The sequence below is a fragment of the Hypanus sabinus genome, chromosome 5, assembly GCF_030144855.1.
Source record: "Hypanus sabinus isolate sHypSab1 chromosome 5, sHypSab1.hap1, whole genome shotgun sequence".
NCBI lineage: Eukaryota > Metazoa > Chordata > Chondrichthyes > Myliobatiformes > Dasyatidae > Hypanus > Hypanus sabinus.
The window spans coordinates 6,364,891-6,381,933 of record NC_082710.1 but is presented as its reverse complement, the minus strand read 5'-3'; the positions used below and the strand labels follow the sequence as shown (position 1 = coordinate 6,381,933).

Here is a 17,043-nt window from a genome sequence, read left to right as displayed (position 1 = left end):
TCTCAGTCCACAATAGAGATCCTCATCAGAATCAGGTTTATCACTCGCATATGTCATGAAATTTTTGTTGTGGCAACAGTACAATGCAATACATAAAATTATTACAGTACTGTGCAAAAGTCTTAAGCAACCTAGCTATACAATATATATATTCAAAGTAAATTTATTATCAAAGTACATCTATAAAACCATAAGTCATAGGTGCAGAATTAGGCCATCTGGCCCATCAAGTTTGCTCCACCATTCAATCATTGCCAATCCTTTTTTCTATCTCCTCCTCAACCCCATTTCCTGGCCTTCTTCCTGTAACCTTTGATGCCGTGTCCAATCAAGGATCTATCAGTCTCTGCCTTAAATACACCCAACAACCTAGCCTCCACAGCTGCATGTAGCAACAAATTCCACAAATTCACCACTATCCTGAGACCCTCTTGTCCAACACTCTCCCACCATGGGAAACTTCCTTTCCACATCTACTCTGTCTAGGCCTTTCAACATTCAAAAGGTTTCAATGAGATCCCCCCCCCTCATCCTTCTGAATTCCAGTGAGTACAGACCCAGAGTCATCAAACATTCCTCATATGATAACCCTTCATTTCTGGAATCATCCTTGTGAACATCCTCTGGACCCTCTCCAATACCAGCACATCTTTTCTTTGATGAGGAACCCAAAACTGTGAACTATACTCAAGGTGAGGCCTCATCAGTGCCTTATAAGGCCTCAGCATTACACCCCTGCTCTTGTATTCATGGCATTTTGAAATGAATGCCAACATGGCATTTGCCTTCCTCACCACTGACTCAATCTGCAAGGACTCCCAAGACCATATACAACCCTGGTATTCATTGTCTTGTGGGCATACTCAATGATTCCATAAAATAATAATGATAAAGGACAATGAAATATTGCACCAACTTGGGCATTCAACCATTGTGCAAAAGACCACAAACTGAGCAAATGCAATGAAGGAAATAATAGTAGTAAATAAATATTTAATAAATATTGAGAACAAGAGGTGAAGAGTCCTTGAAAGTGAATCCCTAGGTGTGGGAACATTTCCTGAGAATTTTGCACAGTACTGTTGTTATGTCTTCCCTGATTTGGTTTGTTATTTTATTTCTAATTACTAGATCTCACTGTTTACTTGGAAGTTCACAGCTGCTGTGATTACTTGTTAGCGCATTGTTAAGCAATCAGCTTTTGTTATCAGATTGGCCATTTTATATTGTTTGTACATTTCATTTAGTCGCTATTAGTTAGAAGCATTTTGTTTGAAACTGAAGTAATTTCAATCAACATTTGAATTTCCCTATTTTGAGAATGCCAAGAAGTACCGTCTTTTTACATCAGCTCCTTGCATACTGCCACGAAATCACCTTCAAGCTACATCTATGACAGGACTAGACTTTACCTATCTGCCTGGCTTAAGAAAATGGAAACTCTCAAGTGAGGGCAGTATGGTTAAGAACAGTCTCGATGGTGATTCCAATATGGTGGATAAGATATTGATTCTGCAAGTTCCCTGTATCTTTCCTTTTCTGTGTATTCACACGTTATTTGTCTTGAAACTATGCCAAAAAATTTTGGGAATTTGTTCATCACCCATACTGCAGAAGACCATGAAAGTTTCTTTTCACTATCCTCAAAGGTGTTAGGGGATTTAAAAAAAAATTAAAAACCCAACTGCTATGAGCATCAATAAATAGGAAATGAGGTGTCTGTGTATAGCAATGGATATATAAAAGAACACTAGGTATATTAAGAGCAATAGGACACTTAGGAGAGAATAGGTTCACTTAAGGATTAGTGTGGTTACCTGTGTGTGGAGCCACAACTAATGGGTGAGATTGTAAATGAATACTTCTCATCTGCATTTACCGTGGAGAAGGTCATGGAAGCTAGAGCATTCTGAACATTTGCCTTTTGTGCCTCCTGACCATGTCTACCGTCTTTTATGCACTGAGGTGCTGCCACATGATTGGCTGACTGGAGATGTGCATTAATGAGAAGGTGTACAGGTGTACCTAATAAAGTGGCCACTGAGTGTAAGAGGTCAGTTCACTATCCAATCTTGGGGTTCTTGACTACAGTGTTAGCTTTAAAGCTATTTCATGTTTTATGAGGATAGGTTGAGTGAGCTAGGCCTTTTCTCTTTGAAGCAAAGGAGAATGAGAGGTGCTGGGGAGGCAGCATTAAGAAGAGGGACGCTTCATGTCTTAATAAGCTGGTAAGGAAGGCGGGCTCTATCGTGGGCACAGAACTGGAGAGTATGACATCGGTGGCAGAGCAGAGGGCGCTGAGTAGGCTACGGTCAATCATGGAAAACCCTGAACATCCTCTGCACAGCACCATCCAGAGACAGAGAAGCAGCTTCAGCGGCAGGTTGCTGTCAATGCAATGCTCCTCAGACAGGATGAAGAGATCATTACTCCCCAACGCCATTCAGCTCTACAATTCAACCACCAGGGGCAAGACATGTTAAAGTGCCGGGGTTAGGACTGAGCTTAAGTTACCACTCAATGCACTTTAGTAAACTATTTAAAAACTTTTTAAAAGCTATTTATTAATGCTTTTTGGGAGGGTGATTTTAGATGCATATCATATTTATACTGTTAAATACTGTATGTAATTAGTTTTGCTACAATAAGTGTATGGGACACTGGAAAAATGTTGAATTTCCCCTTGGGGATGAATAAAGTATCTATCTATCTATATGATAGAGGTTCAAAGTACATTTATTATAAAAGTACAGTATGTATAAATTATGCGTCTTTGAGATCCTTCTCCTTATAGGCAGCCTCAAAACAAGAAACTCAAAAGAACCCATTAAAAAAGCCCAGCAGACAGCCAATGAGTAGAGAGGGAAAAAGCACAAATTGTGCAAACAGTAAAAGCAAGCAACAGCATTCAGAATGAAGGTGAGTCCATTATGAAGCCCAGAGCAGCCGGAGCAGGCCACAGCCTCAGCCTCAGTTCATCACACAGCGGAGCAAAACGGAGCTCGGTGATGTGAAGCCTGGAGCAGCCAGAGAAGGCCACAGCCACAGCCTCAGTTCATCACACGGCGGAGCAAAACCGAGCTCACGGACATGATGCCTGGAGCAGGCCACAGCCATAATCTCAGTCCACCACACAGCGGAGCAAAACCGAGCTCGCGGACACGATTCCCAGAGCAGGCCACAGCCTCAGCCACACGTTGCTGAGTAGCGAGTAGAACTGGCTTGACCCTCACCTCCAGACCCGAAGCCCAGCCTTTTCACTCTATCCAGCCTGGTGTTTAAAGATGATAAGTGGCGCAAATCAAGTGGATAGCCAGGGACTGTATCCTTAGGGTGGAAATGGCTAATACAAGAGGGCATAATGTTGAAGTGATTGGAGGAAAGTATTGGGGGAGGATGCTGCAATGTTCTATGTTCTTTTGGCTAATTTAGTCATTTACAAAAATTAATTTTGAGGGAGAAAATTGCGCAAGCATCTTAAATTAAAGTGATAATTTAAGAACAGAAATAAGGAGGTAGAATGCTTTATTACCTGTGGGTGTGTGCTGTACTTGGAAATCCATGTTATACTGGAAATCTTTTAAATAGCATTGGTAACAGGAATCCTTTCAAATTTGGCTGAGTTAAAACTATTTGCAGTAGTTAATAAAAATTGATGCAAAAATGGGATAAATTATATTTTCTGCCTCTTGTGTTCCTGAATGTAAATCTCAGTGAAAACCTGTTCTTATCAGATTTCTAAAATTAAGCCCCTAAAGAGAGACAATGATCTGCAGTCCATCAAAATCTAATTGTTCACCCAACAATTTGACATACTACAGGCTCTCTCATTCTCTAACAAGGGACAGAGAGGTGGCACTCCTTTTCCACAGTGAGGGGGGAGACCAACACAACAAAACAACATGCTGATTGCAAGGTTACAGTCTGTCATGTTGCTTTTATTCTGGGTTCTCTGACTTGAAAATTGGCTGCAAGCTCTCTCCCTCCATTGAGAGAGGGAGAGGTCGCTTCAGTACAGAGGCCTCTGACATCCCATCCGCTGTTGACAATGGTCCCTTTCTCCTGTGACACTTCATGGAATCGGTTCATCCACAGTCCCACAGAGCCTTATCCTGAAGGCATGTGTCTTCCAGGCCGCATCCTGGGGAAATTGAAAAATGGTCAGTCAGTAAACTTCAGCAGTGGGAACCACCACTGCAAAAAACTACAGTTTGAGTGTTGCTGTTGATCATGGACTCCGACAGAACCCCGTCCACCTTGTAAAGCAAAAGTAAGAGCCAGTAAAGGGAAGAAATTAAGCTATTTCATTGATGAGCTTGAAGAAGCTGTCTTCTGGGAACATCTTAGCTCCTTAGATTCTTATTGAGGAGAAGGCAGAAAAATGGGATTGAGAGGAATAATAAATAAGCCTTGATGATGGAATGGCAGAGCAGACTCGATGGGATGAATGGCCTAATCCTGCCCCACAATGCACTAACCCTATCATGTACGTCTTTGACGTGCGGGAGGAAATCCATGTGGTCACGGGGAGAACGTACAAACTCTTTACAGGCAGTGGTGGGAATTGAACCCCGATCATTGGTGCTGTAAAGCACTATGCTAACCATTGCAGTACCATGCCAGCAACAAATTCAGATGTTGAGCTAAATTTAGTGTATTAGTTTCTTGAAAATTAGCATACACAATTAGATATAATTGCTGCTTCTGTATTTCGGCATTCATGAATTCAACATTATTAACACCAATAATTTTACAATGCTTTAGGAATTAATAAACAACAGAAGTATTTTTTGATGAAATAGTGTCATAAAGTCATAGGACACTACAGCACAGAAACAGGCCCTTTGGCCCATTGAGTCCATGCCAAACTCTTAATCTGGCTAGTCCCATCAAACTGCAATGGGACCATAACCTCCCATTCACGTAACCATCCAAAATCCAAATTGTTGACATTGAACCCACGTCCAGCACTTCCACTGTCAGCTTGTTCCACACTCTCACCACCCTCTGAAGAAGCTCTCCCTCATGTTCTGCTTAAACTTTTCACCTTTCACCCCTAACCCATAATAACTAAGCAACATTTTTTCATTAGCAGGAATACAGACACATAAATGGAATTTTAATTTAAATGCTGTTTATCTTGCCAGGTTAATGTTACTATTGTCCGATCGCATGGCACCTCTGGCTATATTCACCTGTGGTATCAAACAACTAATGGGACTGCACTAGGTGACATAGACTTTGCATCCAGCTTTGGGCAGCTGTTATTTGAACCAGGAGAACAGGTTCGACAAATACCAGTTGATATTTTCGATGATGTTATTCCCGAAGGCCATGAGGACTTCTTTGTGGAAATTCTTGAAGTGGAGCTTCAGTCAGACAGGTAGGAAATCGAGTGGCTGTACAAGATTATTTTAAAAATTAAAGATCAGAGGTTAGTGGGGTGATGCTGTGAAGGAATAATATCCAGAACATGGGAACTACGGGGTAAAGGATTGCACAAAGGAAACAGACGAATTCTTTCCATGTCTATCCAGCGTATCTGTTTCTATGTCCACAGCACATCAATGCCTGTGTCTGCACCATAATGGCATCCATGTCCACAGTATATCCACACCTTGTCCATGTCAATGTCCACTCATGTCCCTGTCTAAATACCAGCATGCTGTCTGAAAGACATATCAAGCTAGTTCCCACTCCAACAATCCATTCTCCAAGCCCTGTAAACATTAAGTACAGTTTCTTTTCAAAATCTGCTGCATTTTGGACAGCAGATCTCAATGCAAGAATGAACATCATTCATGTTTTTTCCCTTAATCCCATTATGACAGATCACCCTTCTGTATCTCAACAGCTTGCATGACTTCACGGTGAGAGATAATGGCCTTCAACCAGATCAGCCTCCCATTTTGGGTAACATCTCATCAATTCGGATTGTGATACAAGTAAATGACAATGCACAAGGCGTTATAGAATTTCAGCCACAATTTCTCAGTACTGAAGGTAAGGACTCTTGATGGACTATTGATAATGTGACGATGAAGTGTCCTGAGAAATTCTATAGCGCATGTAATGGTATGTTAATTGGGTGATACATTGCTGGCCAGAGGAACAGAACGAGGATTGAGATATGAGTAAAGGACCATCTCTGAGATCGGTGTGGCTGTGCAGAGAGGTCTGAGTGGAATGTTGGACAGTACTGGAGGACTGCGATGTCACACAGGTGTTACGTACCCTGTAACTGGGTCACTTACCAGCAAAGATAGAGAGATCCATTGAAGTCTGATGGTACTATTTTTAACAGTATTTATTGATAAAAATACACAAAAATAATATCAATGCAAACACACAGATAATATACATCATCAATACTAAATCTAAAAGCACGGGTATAATAATAATCAATAAGAAATAGCTCTATCGTTGTCTAGGGGATAATGTATTGTCCGATGGAAATATAAAAGTCACTTTAGTTCATTCAAGCTGCAGTTCTTTGGTTGGAGAGAAAGACGGGTTCAAACTTGCCCATTCCTTTTATGATGTCAATCCTTCGAGAGTCGTTGGGAGGCCAGGACACATTCCAACTCTTTGTGGATTCTGCATGTCTTTCTCTCATTTCCTGGGTCTCCTGAACTGACTCAATAGTGATCTTGCGATTCTCACAAAGGAGGGGGCTACCCCACACCCTTCGGCCCCTCAGAGCTGTGGTACATTCATAACACCCCCTTTCTTCAAAGCGTTTTCACCAGCGGTGAAAGCGAAGTAGTACAGAGTCTTACGGGATTTTAGAATCTAACACAATACAAAAGTTGTTTTTTTCTACAGAATAATACAGTTATACATTCAATTCAGCATCTAAACAGTTAACGATTACAGTGTCACTTCCTTTAATATCTTAACGTCTTGTACCTTACTAAAGTCTTGTAGCATCAGACTTCAATTTAATAACCACCTATTTTTATTTCTTTCCTTCTGCAAACAAAACCTAAAGAGTTGTGATCTTAGCTTAAGTGTATACTACAAAAGTTCATGCAAATACTAATCTTTAGGTAGCTTTCAAACTTAGCAGGCGGGCTTCCATGTGGTTGTCTTTATTATTCACATGCTTTGTCGAAATCCCTTAAAACCGGCTTTTGCTATTTAAAAATGGCGTCCCCATTGTTACGTATTCAGGCAACAATAAATATATGAGTTCGGCATTCACAACAAACAACACATTTATTAAACACTGAAAACAATCCCCCCAAAAGTAAACAAACACTAACGTAACTGGAAATCTGCTGCTGTGCAGCAGCTTAAACAGTTCTTAAAGCGATGTTGCAAAAACAGTTCTTTTAAGTAGGATTGCCACAAGTTCAAAATGCTCACAGTTCATTTAAGGGAGAGACTTTTTAAGATGATTTAAATTCTCTTTCGCGTCGTTTTTCTTCAGTCCCCGATGTCGAACTTTTCCCACGAAGAATTTTACGAAACGGAACGGCTTAAAGGCACAGACCTTTCCTTCCACACTGTCCTTAATCCTTCCTGGTATTCCCAGGGATTAACATGAGAATAGTCAACGAAATCCTTCCAAATAAGGATCAAACAAAGGTCGAACCCATTTCACCGTCATAAAGCGATTCTCCTCGATCTTTAACTCCCGAACTCCGATCTTCACTCTCCAATGATTTCTGAACTAGCAGTATTGTAAAGAAACTGCTGGCAATGACCTTTTAAATTTTAGGCATTAGATAAAACTTCATCCTTCAACTAAACTGCGTCATCACATTAAATCACGCAGTGGCATGAAGTCAACTTGGCAAATCCAGCCACGAATTGCCCCTCCTCACAGGGTGGGGTCTTCCTTTTATAACCTGTAAAAAAAAAACCCGTCACATGATCTCTACTGGCGGGAAAATGACGTCACTCCACCATCACAAGACCATTACCTCAAATCCAGTACAGCTTCAACCCCAGTCACGTGACAAGGGTACCATTACTCGTGTCACGAGTACGTAACACCATTAACCCTCGCCTCTTTTCCGGTTAATTCCCACATGGGGAGCTTGGGTACCCTGGCGAAACAGGCTTTCGCCCGCTTCTTCCATAGGAGTTATTTTATCAACACTGTGTCCCAAACTTAGACCATCTTCTGAATTTCCACCCAATTCTTTAATTTTACACAAGCTGCTAGTTTTCTCTTCAGGACCCTTCAGGCTATTAGTTGTTAGTTCGAACTCTTTGTCCAAGCAACATTTCAAGTTCTGCCTTTTCACACCACACTCTGGAATAACAATAGCACGGGGGGCCCATCATCTTCCAACTCAACCTGTAAGTGATCCGCAGGCTTTGTGGTACCATGCCATTGAAGTGACTGGAGTCCGGTTGCTGCCTTTGATATTAATCCAGCCTTTAAATTTTCTTCATTCGATTTGGGAACTACATATTTCCCTTTTCCTTCAATAATAATATTCATCCCCCCAATTTTGATCTCCGCATTAACTTTTAACACACCTTCGAGCACAAACACCTGGGAACTCTCACTTCCCACTATTACCAAGGTTAACCCTTTCTTCACTGAACCAAGTCTATCTGACCCACAAGGACTGCCTTCCTTTTCAACTGAATCAAATACCTCAGACTTTTTGCCCCATTACTAGGTTCAGTACCACGTGCATCCACATCTTGGACACACTTAAATGGGACATTTGCCTCTTCTAGGCTTTCAATACCTGTACCCGGTCCAAATTCTAAATTCCCCTTATCCTCCCAGCTACTCTCTGGGCAATTCCCTTCCGGAGTAAACTCCACCCCGCGGGCTGAAACAACCTCATCTGCCAACCCAGCAGACTTCTTCAAGGTAAAGGCACCCTTTTCATCTAGGACTGCCCTCATTTCATTATCGGGAACACCTTTAGAATTTTCAACTTCTTCAAACAGTTCTGCCAAACCAGACAGATCATCCATGTCCAACTCTGGACCTTTTAACAGTTCTATCTGTTTCTCATCTTTATTTCGTACCTCTAGAACTTTTCTCCTCGCTAAGGGCAGGTCTACCTCCTCTCCCTTACTCTCTTTCACTTTACTACTCTTTGTTTTACCACCCTCTAAACCCTAGTGGTACAGGGTCGGTAAAAATGTCTCGGCCAAATCGAAACTGGCCGGATTTAACCTGCTCCCTTTCTCAGCTGCCTTTCTCAACATGCTGCGAGTGATCGCGCATACGGGATAGATCTTAGAATCTAGGGGCGGGGCCGCAAAACTCACCGGCCGGCTTGTCAGCATCATTGCTGACCAAACCTTCCCACCGGCTAAATCGTGACCAAGAAGGACGTCCGCGTCAGTTCTCGGGAATTCTGATCGCACCCCTATTTCAACTGGTCCAGACACCAGCTCACAATCCATAATGATCCTATGCAAGGACCCCATTTCTGTCCCTTTGCCTATTCCTTTCACAGCTACCATTCCCATCCTGCGACCAAAATCCAGTACCTTACTGCTGATCAATGATAGCTCAGCCCCCGTATCTCTCCAGATCCGTACTGGAACTGGTGTGTCTCCCTCCCTCACAGACATGGTTTTGTTTGACATACAAGTCTCAGACCCTTCTTGTACTCTGTCTACCCGGGGCTCTCTTGTCGATTTACTGATTACCACGGCACATCCGATAGGGACTGCAGCTTTCCCTTTTCCTGTCTCCTTCCTCGGAGCAAAGCACCTAGATGCAATATGCCCCCCCTTTCCACAATTAAAACAGGTCAAGCCCAGAAAACTCTGGCCGTCTTGCCTTTCCCTCTTAATCTTACCACTAGCTCCCAGTGGGACCTCTGCCTCAGCTGGCGGGCTTTCTCAATCGTTCCCACGGTCTCTCTGGGAACTTTTATTCAAGGAAAACTTTGTCTTGTGGGTTAGGGCATATTCATCTGCGAACCTAGCAAATTCTGAGATGGACTTATTTGGCTTCTCATTCAAATACATCTGGATATCCTCCGAAACACAACCTTTAAATTCCTCAATCAGAATGAACTCCCTGAGATGCCAAAAATCCTCATCCACTATCTCTGCTGTGCACCAACGGTCCAAGAGCACACCCTTTTCATAGGCAAACTCGGTATATGTCTGATTCCACCCTTTCTTTAAATTTCAGAACTTTTGTCTATACACTTCAGGTACTAACTCATAACTCTGGAGAATGGCCGCCTTTACTTTGTCATAACTCTCCTCCCTCCTCCATGGCCAACGCCATATATGCCCGCTGTGCCTTCCCTTTTAACACACTTTGTAACAGAGCCACCCACTGACCTCTGGGCCACTTCTGATTCACTGACACCTTTTCAAAAAGCAAGAAATAACTATCAACATCCGTCTCCTCGAACGGAGGTACTAACCTCAACTCTCGACTAACATTGAACCGCTCCTCTTGGTCTGACCCCAGAACTTGTGGCTCTTGCCGTAACTTCTCCATCTCCAAGTCATGTTTCCTCTGTTTCTCTGCCTCCCTCTCCTTCTCGGTCCTTTCCTTCTCTTTTTCAGCTGCTTCCAGCTGTTTTAACTGAATTTTGTGCTCTCTTTGTTTCTCAGCTCTTTCCTGCTCCCATTTCACCTCTAACTTCTTTAGCTGGAGCGCATGCTCCCTTTCTCTCTCAGCCCTTTCTTTCTCCTTCTCAGCTCTAACCCCCCCCCCTCCGCCAAATTTATCGTCTGATTTGGTGGCCGCCTCTAGCGCCTCCAGAGTCGGGTTTTCTATAAATTCACCCACGTCCATCTTTGCTGGTTTCCCGTCTGGCTACCCGCGTAACCAGATCCAAGTTTGGACTTACAAGCCCGATTCACTGTCCTCCCAATTTGGTGTGAAATCCCAAGACGAGAACCCCAATTGTTAAGTACCCCGTAACTGGGTCACTTACCAGCAAAGATAGAGAGATCCGTTGAAGTCTGATGGTACTATTTTTAGCAGTATTGATAAAAATACACAAAAATAATATCAATGCAAACACACGGATAATATACGTCATCAATACTAAATCTAAAAGCGCGGGTATAATAATAATCATTAAGAAATAGCTCTATCGTTGTCTAGGGGATAATGTATTGACCGATGGAAACATAAAAGTCACTTTAGTTCATTCAAGCTGCAGCTCTTTGGTTGGAGAGAAAGACGGGTTAAAACTTGCCCATTCCTTTTATGATGTCAATCCTTCGAGAGTCGTTGGGAGTTGATTTCCCCATTGTTAGCTGAAAACCGTTCTTCCGTGGTAAAGGCACACCGATTCCGGGGCAAATGGAAACGGACGCACGTGGCCCTCCCACCGGCTTTTGCTAATATGGGATCGCTAGCGTTTCTTCTGGTGCGTCTGAGGGGCTGTTCCCACAGACCCTCTTTTATCCTGACTCACAGGGTCTCAGATGTCAATCAGGTTGAGATGATGCAATCCCTCCACCGACCTCCCCCTCAGTTCATTGCCTGGGGGCTTGGATGCATCGTACAGGATGCAATACACAAGTCCGTCTCCAAGAGACAATAGCTGGTATCAATGGGTCCGCCTTTCGGAGGCCAGGACACATTCCAACTCTTTGTGGATTCTGCATGTCTTTCTCTCAATTCTTGGGTCTCCTGAACTGACTCAATAGTGATCTTGTGATTCTCACAAAGGAGGGGGCTACCCCACACCCTTCGGCCCCTCAGAGCTGTGGTACATTCGTAACACAGGAAATCTGTGCTATTGGTAAGAATCAAGAGATTGATTATTGATGGGAGATAGTCTTTAATCTTAACGGCATGCTCAGATCCAACAGCCACTCCCGCCTCGATCAAAGGTGTATTACTTCACTATTTAAGTCTTTTTTACGATTGCAAGTTACTGCTAGATACTAACAACATCAACTACTGCAGGACAATCCCATCAACAAGTTGCTCGATAGGTGGACTTGTGCACTGAACGGAAGCTGTGGACAAGTCACATAATATTCCCTCAACTCAAGTTGGGAAGTAGCCAGGTTAGAGGATAAAATCAGAGAGCAAACCTCAAAACATTTCCACAAATCTGCCACATTATTTTTGTAAATCAACCAGCAAAGAGAAAACATAGAGAATACAGGGAATAATCAAATATGTGGTTATATACCTCAAAGTTCAAAGTAAAATTTATTATCAAAGTACATGCATGTCACCATATAGAACCCAGAGATTAATTTTCTTGTGGGCATTCACAATGTATACAAGAAACACAATAAAATCAATGAAAAACCGCACCCAACAGGATGGAAATAACCAATATGCAAAAGACAACAAACTGTGAAAATAGAAAAAGAAAAAAAATAATTATAACAATGAATAGGTAAGCAATAAGTATCGAGAACAAGATAAAGAATCCTTGAATGTGAGTCCATAGGAACACTGGAACAGTTCAGTGTCGGGATGAGTGAAGTAGTGTAAAGTTATCCCCTTTTGTTCAGGAGCCTGATGGTTGTGGGTTACTAACTGTTCCTGAACCTGGTGCTGTGGGTCCTGAGGCTCCTGTAGCTTCTTCCTGATGGCAGCAGCCAGACGAGAGCACGGACTAGAAGGTTGGGGTCCTTGCTAAGGGATGCTGCTTTACTGTGACAGCACTTCATGAAGATGTACTCAATGATGTGAGAGCTTTACCCCACCATTTGACTTTGTTATTAGTATTCAAATTGGTGTCAGCTGATATTTACAAACGTATTAAAACATTGTAAATCTTACATTTCTGATGTCAATACAAGTCCTGCTCTTATTAAGACACTTTGGGAAAATACAGCCTTTATTTTCATAGTTGCCATCACATAAAACTTTGCAGAGAATGTCTAAGAAATGAAGTTTTATATGCAGCCTAACATTTTTATGCAATACGAGGCCCACAACTTACAAACCTCAAACTCGTACATCTTTGGAATGTGTGAGGAAACTAGTGCACCTGGGGGAACACAGAAAATCCATACAGAAAGCAGCAGGATCAAACCTAGGTCGCTGGTGCTGTAGAGTGTTATACTAAACACTACACCACTGTGCTTTGCAGACTACGCTTTGTATGGATCTATGGGTTTGATCTTCAAATTATCCTGTTCTTCATTCCAATGAAATATAATGTTCATTAAATCTTGTTATATGTGCAAAACCATACATATTTTGATACCAGTTACAATTGCATAGAGCTTCAGTTTCACATGACGCTTAAAGGTTAACTGTTTCACGATTTATTTGTACAGTTGAAGAAGACATTGGGATACTTGGAATACCTTTGGTTAGGAAAATGGGGACTTATGGATTTGTCACAGCAGACTTTGTATCCCGTGCAATCACAGCTTTCCCCAATGGAGTTGACTACATTCTTCCAAATGGGACAATTGTATTCTACCACGGACAGAATCAGAGCTTCATAAACGTAACCATAATCGATGACTTAGAAAGGTAAAGAAAAACATGCACTAAAGTATCAAAGCTTTAGTATTTGAATCTTGACTTGAGTTACAAGCTATGTGTCCACCAGATATATTTACATCTGTTAGGAAGTTCCTGTGGTGCTTTGTCCGGGCTATGACAAGCACCAAAAACAGAACATTCAACAATTACAAAGAATCACCCAAAAATAAAGTTCGCATATGGAATAAAATGTGTATAAATACCAGCATGTATTTACAATGTATAATCAGCTTTATAAATGGTGGTTTAAAGTGCTTGAGGTGATAGGTGGAGGGGAGTGTTGGGGAGGGGGACTAACTAGAATGGTTGATTAGATTATCAAGTCATCTCTCATCCTCCTTTCGCTGAAGATTGTCTAGTGTTGATTGGTAATTAATTTAAGGTAGTGTGTAGCACTCTCACAGTATTTACTCATACAAAGATTAATCCCCTGTGTGATTCATCCTCTGTATTTTGTAAATCAAACTGACATCAAGTCTTAACATTTCTTTTGATCAACTGTGCATTGTTGTTCTTTTCCTTTTTTCTGTCTTCTCTTCTTAAGCCCATCATCCCGACTGGGGCATTGACCACCCAAAGCAGCTCGCCAGAGTCCTCTGTCCTGGGCCAGTAGAAGGTTGATTGGCCCTGTGGCTTCCACTTTCACCTCATGACTTCATACCTCTTCTAGAAGAAGATGCCTTCCTCTCCCAGGGTTGGGGTCCCTGGAGCTTCTGTTGTCATTTCTGCAGCTCTGGGTTTTTATGGAATGGGGTTGCTGGCCCCATGCCTAATCCTCCACTTTCACAGCTGAGCTTGGGTCTGCCAATAGCAGAGTTAGACTTTTTTTTACATAATATTTAAATTTACTGTGTAATTTTGAAGTGTTAGAAAGGCTGACACTTGCTGTTTTGTTCCTTGCAGTGAATTTGATGAGCAGTTTGAGATCCAACTGATTGCAGCAAAACAAGGAGCTGTGCTTGGAACCCACCTCACCACCACAGTAACCATCCGCAAAAGTGACTCCATCGGCGGACTCATTCGGTTCCGAAATCTGACCAAACTGGTCGTCCCTAATCCCGATACACCGCAGATACTAACGCTAGTGCTGGAAAGGATTGGAGGACATACTGGAGATGTGCAAGTATAGTATAATTGTTTATTCATTCGTTGAGATACAGTGCAGAACAGGCCCTTCCACACCTTTGATCTGATCTAGTACACCTTTTGAAACTAGAGCACTCAGAGGAAACCCAAGTGGTCTCGGGAAGAACATACAAACTCCTTACAGATGGCAGTGAGAATTGAACCCGAGTCACTGGTACTATAATGTGTTGTGCTAATCACTATGCTATCGTGCCATTCCAAATAACTATTTTTGATAACTAACTAGTAAATTGGTTTGGTTCCAGGATGTGCAATGGCTCGGATACTGGGGGAGAAAAGTTATCTTCTTTGGAAAAGGTTTTGTGCTATATCATGCAGGTAGACCCTTCAGTCTGCTGTGTATTTGCTGACCATTAGGCATCTACGTAGACCAACCCCATTTACCAACACTTTGTCAATTACCTTCTGTGACTGGGAAATTCAGTGCTTGTCCAGAGGTTTCTTGAGTGTTGCCTCCACCAACCATTCAGGCAATGTTGTTTACATTCCAACATAAGGAACAGAAAATCAGAGTCATAGAGCTCCACAGCACAGGAACAGACTCTGCAGCCCATCTAGTCCATGCTGAACTATTAATCTGCCTTGTCTCATTGACCCGCATCTGGACCTTAGCCCTCCACACCCCTCCTTCCACGTACTTATCCGATCTTCTCTTAAGTCGTGAAATCAAACTTCTGTGGTAAAATGGATCTGGTTTATCTGGTTTTTCATAAATGAGATCTTTTGTCTTGGGCAACATCCTAATAACTCACTTTGCTACCCTCTTTCCATAGTATATTATAGATGTTTTTAAGTGTTTCAGGTGACAAATGGAATCTCGTAAAACTCTTTAACAAAATAAAGCCACTATCTTGCCTTCTTTTATAGCTATCGATATGCTGGGACCAGGTTAGGTACTTAGAGATCTTGACACCCGGGAGCTTGAAATTCCTCACTCTCTCCACTTCTGATCCCTCTTTGAGGATTGGTTTGTGTCCACTCATCTTACTCTTCCTGAAGTATTCAATGAGTTCTTTGGTTTTACTGACATTGAGTGCAAGGTGTTGCTGTGATACCGTTCAACTAGCTGGTATATCTCGCTCCTGTATGCCCTCTCATCTCCATCTCCAACAATGGTTGTATCATCAGCAAATTTATAGATATTATTTGAGCTATACCCAGCCACACAGTCATGTGTATACAGAGAGTAGAGCAGTGGGCTAAGCACACACCCCAGTGCTGCGCCAGTGTTGGTCGTCAGCGAGGAGGATATGTTATCACCAATCTGCACAGACTGTGGTCTTCTGGTTAAGAAGTCAAAGATCCAATTGCAGAGGGAGGTACAGAGGCCCAGGCTCTGTAGCTTATTGATTAGAACTGTGGAAATAATGGCACTAAACACTGAGCTATAGTCAATAAACAGAATCCTGACATAGGTGTTTATATTGTCTAGGTAATCTAAGGCTGTGTGAAGACCACTGAGATTGCGTCTGTCACAGACCTATTGTGGTGATAGGCAAGTTGTGGTAGGTCCAGGTCCTTGCTGAGGCAGGAGTTCATTCCAGTCATGACCAACCTCTCAAAGCATTTCAGCACTATCAATGTGAGCGCTACCGGGTGATAGTCATTAAGGCAGCTCACGTTAATCTTCTTAGGCACTGATAATTGTTGCCTTTTTGAAGCAGGTAGGAACTTCCAACTGTAGCATTGAGAGGCTGAAATTGTTTTTGAATACTCCGGCCTGTTGGTTCGCACAACTTTTCAGAGCCTTGCCAGGTACTTCATCAGGGCTGCCACCTTATGAGGGTTTACCCTCCTTAAAGAAAGCCTAACATCGGTCTCCAAGAAAGAGTCAGGGCCACCAGGTGCAGCAGGGATCTACACAGATGTAGTTAAATTCTTCTTTTGGCAACAGTTATACCAGTGCCTAAGAAGAATAATGTGGGCTGCCCGACGCCGGCCCCCTAGGCCTGAGTCAATGTAACTAACTGCCCTTAATGACTATCGCCCGGTAGCACTCACATCGACAGTGATGAAATGCTTTGAGAGGTTGGTCAGACTAGACTGAACTCCTGCCTCAGAAAGGACCTGGGCCCATTGCAATTTTCCTATCGTCACAATAGGTCAACAGCAGTTGCATTCTCAATGGCTCTCCGCATGGCTTTAGCCCACCTGGACAACACAAACACCTATGTCAGGATGCTGTTCATGACTATAGCTCAGCATATAACACCATCATTCCCACAATCCTGATTGAGAAGTTGCAGAACCTGGGCCTTTGTACCTCCCTCTGCAATTGGATCCTCGACTTCCTAACCAGAAGACCAAAATCTGTGCTGATTGGTGATAATATCTCCTCCTTGCTGATGATCAACACTGGTGCACCTCAGGTGTGTTTGCTTAACCCATTGCTCTACTCTCTATATACCCATGACTGTGTGACTAGGCCTAGCTCAAATACCATCTATAAATTTGTTGATGATACAAGCATTGTT

At 42.5% G+C, this 17,043-nt stretch overlaps 1 protein-coding gene across 1 annotated transcript in view; it reads left to right on the top strand.

Moving 5' to 3' along the window:
• adgrv1 (adhesion G protein-coupled receptor V1) overlaps positions 1-17,043 on the top strand; it is a 539,532-nt gene that overhangs the window by 291,504 nt on the left and 230,985 nt on the right. Inside the window, exons 64-67 of the mRNA XM_059969328.1 lie at positions 5,148-5,383; positions 5,855-6,003; positions 13,210-13,411; positions 14,327-14,546. Of these exons, the coding sequence (XP_059825311.1) occupies positions 5,148-5,383; positions 5,855-6,003; positions 13,210-13,411; positions 14,327-14,546 (807 nt within the window). The remainder of the gene's footprint in view (positions 1-5,147; positions 5,384-5,854; positions 6,004-13,209; positions 13,412-14,326; positions 14,547-17,043) is intronic.